Source organism: Pinus tabuliformis, chromosome 9 (assembly GCF_031772625.1).
Source record: "Pinus tabuliformis cultivar Carrire ecotype Pingquan chromosome 9, CPIR1, whole genome shotgun sequence".
NCBI lineage: Eukaryota > Viridiplantae > Streptophyta > Pinopsida > Pinales > Pinaceae > Pinus > Pinus tabuliformis.
Window position 1 is genome coordinate 410,724,295 of NC_142307.1, and position 6,000 is coordinate 410,730,294.

Here is a 6,000-nt window from a genome sequence, read left to right on the forward strand (position 1 = left end):
TGGCTAAATGAAGGTGACCTGGATAGAAAGGAAACTAAGGGGAATCAGGTTAATACTTATGAGATTGATCCATCACCCATGTCAGAGTAGATGCAAAATGGAAAAAGACAGGTCACAAAAGTCTTGGATACTTCAAATTTTCCATCTGAGCATTTTCAGGATCGGACAGAAAGGTCTACTTTGATTGCATCAACATCAACATCAGAGTCTATCAAGAAGAAAAGAAAAAAACGGAAAGGATTTTGTAAATCGCATGGCCATATACAAATCAGTGTTGGGATGGATCAAAGTCCTACAATATTTATAATTGGACAGGGAACATCAAAAAAACAACCCATGGATCTGCCTGAAAGTAAGTAGGGTCTCAGCATGAACCACCTTGAGGACATTTGATGCCATGGGATATCTTTGTATTGTATTTCTTGTTAGTTTTTGTAGCATCGGATGTGTTCTCGCCTTGAAATTTTATGGAGAGGCTAGAATGCATGAGATCTCCAAAACCTACAAATCATTTCTGGAAATTCCTCCTAGAAATGACTTAATTAGATTGTTAGTCAGTTTTTAAATATTTCATAAGTCTAAACTAGGGAATATGACTAATTAATCATTATTAATTAAGTCAAGGGGTGAATGTTCTAGAAACTCACACAGATCGACTTCAAGTTAATCCTAGCCATCGATTAAGATCTAATCTTGGTTGTTGAGATCTCAACAGAGGATTATAAGAAGAAGTCGACAAGGCTTGGAGAAATCACTTGAGCAGTTCAATTTAATGAGCAGAATGATTTCCTGAGTAGCAGCAGTCAGTTGTCGGAGAGAGAGTCAGAGAAATCGAAGCAGTGAGAGAGGGGCAGGGACAGTGAAGCCAAAGGAAAGATTCCAGTTCCGATGAGTGCATTTGCAGAGAGGTGCCCCTCACCATTGAAGCCCTGGGTACCCCTTAGTCCATCAAAGGTGCCCCACATGCATCCAATGAATAAACCATCAATATCTCCTTCGGTCTTTCACCATGACTTTGGGTACAAAACCCACTGCTTGGGTACATTGCCCACAAACCACATTTTGTGTGTCAATTCCTCACAAACCAAGCACCCCAGGGGTTGTGGGAGTACCTCCCAAGCTACACATTTCAATAGTGTACACTGCCTAGAGTGTTGTGATCTACCCAAGGCATTGTGAGACATGAATTGTGAATTGTGACATAGTCATACACACTATTGGATACCTCATGTGCCACATCACCACTCATTTTGAGGGGTTGACTTGCTCTCTTGGACCATTTGACTAGGGTTGTTGCATTTGAGGACCACACGTGCCTACTTTCCACTCATTTGTCATCTTTTGAATAGGACCTTGGATGATTTAGAAGAGCAACCCACCTTGGGAGGCGTTTAGCTCACACATATGACCCTCCTTGTTTGGATCCACAAGTGAGGATCTTGTGAAGCATTTTGAGGATATCTTATATTATTTTGATGAGATCAACTTTACTAGATAAGGGAATCTATTGTATCTTGACCATGTCTATCACACTTTTGAAGAGGATGTTCACTTGAGATTATTACCCATGTTGAGGGCAACCTAGATACAAGAGCAGTTATCATTTGACAGAGTGGCCAAAATTCCACCAAATCAACGATTAAGTGTAGAATGGCCACGGATTTTCCAAAATGTAGTCATAATAGAAATTCGATGTCTATCACACTTTTGAAGAGGATGTTCACTTGAGATTATTACACATTTTGAGGGCAACCTAGATACAAGAGCAGTTATCATTTGACGGAGTGGCCAAAATTCCACCAAATCAACGATTAAGTGTAGAATGGCCACGGATTTTCCAAAATGTAGTCATAATAGAAATGTGGTACAGCGATGTCACATAGTAACACGTCAACCATTCCACATCATCAGTGTCACATGATTCCATGACATGTCATCAATAAATAATCATTTTTCGACGTTTGGACTAAGAAATATGTCAGCGTAACACAACATCATCGAAGCCCATAAATCCAGTCTAGTTTCCAACTTTCATACTTAACCATTTTTACAAAAAATGGGGCCAAGACTAAAAAATATTTACGATTGCCGCAATAACGTTTGGACCAGTAGAGTTGACTCGAGGCCTTGAGCCTTCAAAGCACCTCTTAGGATCACCCAAATCTGGCTTACCCCCCTCAACTATTTGGTTATTGGATCATTAGGAATTTAGAACAATTGGTATGGCCAACCCAGATTGATCTGACTTGATCGGGAAAAACACGTTGACCAATTACACTGCCATGTGTCATAGGGGGAGCCCCTCGTAAATCGAAGAATTCATTCAAACGCTTAAACAAGAGAATAGTGGTAAGAAGGGGCTGAATGAACATGCTGGACCATGACCCGAAAGGACTGTAAGCACGAGCAAGAGCATCTTATTGGACAAACAGGGAACGACCATATAACCCAGATGAACTCTACACCTCTATTCAGGACGAACTTTACACCTTAATTCAGGCCACCACATTTTATATGGTGTGTGGACTAAGGTAATAGAAACGATTTCTCCTTAAGGAGAGATTAATACACAAGGTAAGTCGTGTATATTTGGGACGATTTGATTGGAGTTGTCTATAATGTGATTTTTTGGAGATTCAGGTGATGGAATCCGGCGGAAAAAATTGAGGTTAAATCTTGATTTGTTGCAGTTAAAATGGTTTTTTAACTGCATATTTGGATTCAGCACCCTGAAAAACCCCTGCAACGCTTTGATTGTGCAGAAACTAGCTATCAAACTTGCGATTCGCGATCAAACTTGGGATTCCAATAAATTGCTGCCGAATTTTGACCGAAAAGACTTCCAAAAAGTCACATAGAAAACTGCGATTTGATTACCGCAGTGAAGAATAGAACTCCAACCTGACTGTTAAACCACTAGGAGGGACTGTGCTAAACCGCACATACTATGAAATTTCAAAGCCTAGATCTTGTCCGCCACGTACAGATCTATCACACAAAGTGAGGCGGTGCTGCTGTATATTTTGTACAAAGAGTAATCGTCACGCAAGTAGATGAAAAGATAATTTCCAAAAAAAGATCTGAAATTTTGAGGGTTTGGACTGCTGTGCCAAAAGGTTGCAATAGCGATTAGAATTACGAGGAGTCAGGACACAATGGAAAAGGAGAATTATGCAGATGTGAAACAAAAATAGAAAACGGAGGATAAGACGCAATAAGGGCACGTCGGGCACAAAAAGCAAAGTGCGGGCCATACGACAAGTTGTGTCAGTGGTGACACACATCTGATTGGCAGAGGTTTGCAGTTACTTAGAGTATCCACACAGTAGCAGTACTTAGTCGCCGTGCCGTGAGTCACAAACTTACTCTTAACGCAACTGCAGAGAACTTTGCAGAATGATGTAGAAATGCAAAAATTTAACACAGACATTCGAGCAACAGTGGCGTTATGTGCAAGCTTATGCCCTAAAAAGAGGGAAACGAGGTATCGACGCACCCTTGGATCAGTCAAATGCCAAGGAGAATTGCAGCGAAGAAAGAGTTAATTAACCCCAAAACAAAACAAAAAAAATCAAAATCAAAATTTATGACTTCGAAAAATTCTGATATTTAGACTCTGACACCATTAGAAGAAAACAAAGTATAATAGACCACCTAACGTGCTTTCCAAGCAACCTATAGTCATTAACTCATTATTTCTTTATTCAAAGTCCAAATAGAATGAAATCAATCAGAGTGATTGATGGAGCAACTAGTCCTGATTGATGAAGTGATCAGTGGAGCAATTAGTGGGGAGTGGAGCAATTAGTGGGAAATCGGGATATTTGTTTTAAGTTAGAGGGCTGATTGATGAGTGGAGCAATTAGTGGGGATGTTTGTTTTAAGTTAGGGAGTTTTAATTAGAAAGTTATAATTATGATATATTTATACCTGTTATTGTTTTTTAATAGATTTAAAGTTAAATTGAATCTATGTTTTAGAGTTAACTTTGTATTTATATGAACAGAGTTTTCAGGATGTTATTAATCAGACGTGAGATCTTTGTCTTTGACTCCACAAGTGGTTCTCTTAATCTCTGCAAACAGGTACTTGAAATTAAGGTATCACACGCTTTATACTGGGTATCACTTTTGGAATGAAAGAAAATGATAGTGCCTAAAATGTCTATTTTAAAAATGAAAAAAAGTGCCTCAAAATTTTTCACCGAAAAAGAAAAAAATAAAAAATCCTGGCTGCATATTTCATTTTTTTCAGTTTTCTAATTCATTGGTCTCTGCATTCTCTATATAACCATTCCCGGAGTTCCTTTTCTTTGGCTCATGTCCAAGTGTGTTGCACTATCCCTACAATTCAGACTCGTATTCAGATTTTCAAATGAAAGATGTGGGCATGCAGTAAATGAAAGAAGCAGTGTCAAACAATATAAAATCTAGTAGAAAAGCATATCTCGCCTTGAATCTGCTGCCAGATCCCCTCAACACTCTCCAATCCATGAAAACAGAATCCAAAAAAACGCTCTCCCATTTGAACATATTTTTCAGATAAAACTATCTATCACTCTGTAACCAACTCCGCACACTTTGGATGAAGAAAGTCAGAAGAAACATACTTGGCCAACCGCTGACCCCATTTGCTGTTCTGTTCTACTGGGATTAGAATAAGAGTGAGTAACAATCCGAAAACTCTGAAAAACATTGGAAAATCTGTTCAGGTTAGCTAAAATCTGCATTGATATCAAAGGAATGCATCCATATGATTCAGTAAGGTTGAAGATGGATATACATACAAGAAAGCCCAGACGCTGGGAAGCAAGATGAGCGCCAGAATAACTAACAGGAAATTTAGATGAATAGATCCTGCAACCATCCACAAAGCCAATGCACATTGCAGCCAGCTGGATTCCGATGTGCGAGAAATTATTGTTGGTTGCATGTCATCCAAGTTAGAATTTGCATTACTCTGCAGATCGTCCTTCTCCATCTCAAAAGTGATTGGTAACAGACAGAACAGAGCAATGAAAATTTGTTAGGAAAGAAAGTACATAATGAGGAGATGTGCTGCTCGGGAGAAGGCAGCAAGATGGATTTTGAATAGAAGACACCCTTTGCCAAAATCCTTTTAATGCATCGACCGACCATCACACGCACAAGGAACATGTACAAATACACTTTGACCTCAGTGAGATTTGGCCAATTGCTTCCAAACACAATGAACCCAATATATAATGGCCAGCCAGATTTGACCAGCATCTTCCAAACACACTGTGCCCAATAAATAATTGCCAGCGATTAATAAAAAAATATATTCAATATTCCCAAAACCACCGACAGGTTTAGGGCTTTTGAAGCCACCCCAATGTTATAAAACCAAAAACCTGTGTAATTATCAAAACCATAAGAGTCGGTTTCCCCAAAATTCCAGGTGAAGTGTGTCTTAGAAATGCCTCTGTTCTGCCATGGAGACATTTGCATCATAGATCAGGGATTGGACCAACTCCTCATAAAATTTTACTCATTCCAATTTCTGTCACTTTGCAAGTATCTCCTCATTAGGATTTTGGTTCCACACTGGAATTCTTAGTGTTCTTCGTTTCATTATTGTTTTACTCATTGCAATTTCTGTCACTTCGCAAGTATCTCCTCATTAGGATTTTGGTTCCACACTGGAATTCTTAGTCTTCTTCGTTTCATTATTGTTTCTTTCTTTTTGTGGGACACGCATTTTCCAGGAATAGTTAAACGGATATTCTCTAAGAATAGATGTATCAAAGATCAAACTGGGTTTCTGTGAATTCTCACTATAATGCTTTTTCAAAGGTGCAAGCTGACAGAAATCGATTTTGACATTCATGGACTAAGCAAGGACAACACGCCGTGCTTCGCTAGAAAAATATCTACAAAATATGAGCTGCGCTGCTTCCGACTTGATCACATCACAAATCGACTATATAACCTTTATGTATATATATTTATTATTTTAATTATATTTGCATATTTTATT

The 6,000-nt window shown here is 38.8% G+C and overlaps 1 protein-coding gene across 1 annotated transcript in view; it reads right to left on the reverse strand.

The window, feature by feature from the left end:
* Nucleotides 1-5,750, reverse strand: part of LOC149148902 (diacylglycerol O-acyltransferase 2D-like) — a 217,563-nt gene extending 211,813 nt beyond the window's left edge. The window contains exons 1-2 of the mRNA XM_089440235.1: nucleotides 4,787-5,750; nucleotides 4,610-4,684 (exon numbers count right to left, since the gene is read on the reverse strand). Of these exons, the coding sequence (XP_089296361.1) occupies nucleotides 4,610-4,684; nucleotides 4,787-4,980 (269 nt within the window). The 5' untranslated portion in view covers nucleotides 4,981-5,750. The remainder of the gene's footprint in view (nucleotides 1-4,609; nucleotides 4,685-4,786) is intronic.
* Between the last annotated feature and the right edge of the window lie 250 nt (nucleotides 5,751-6,000).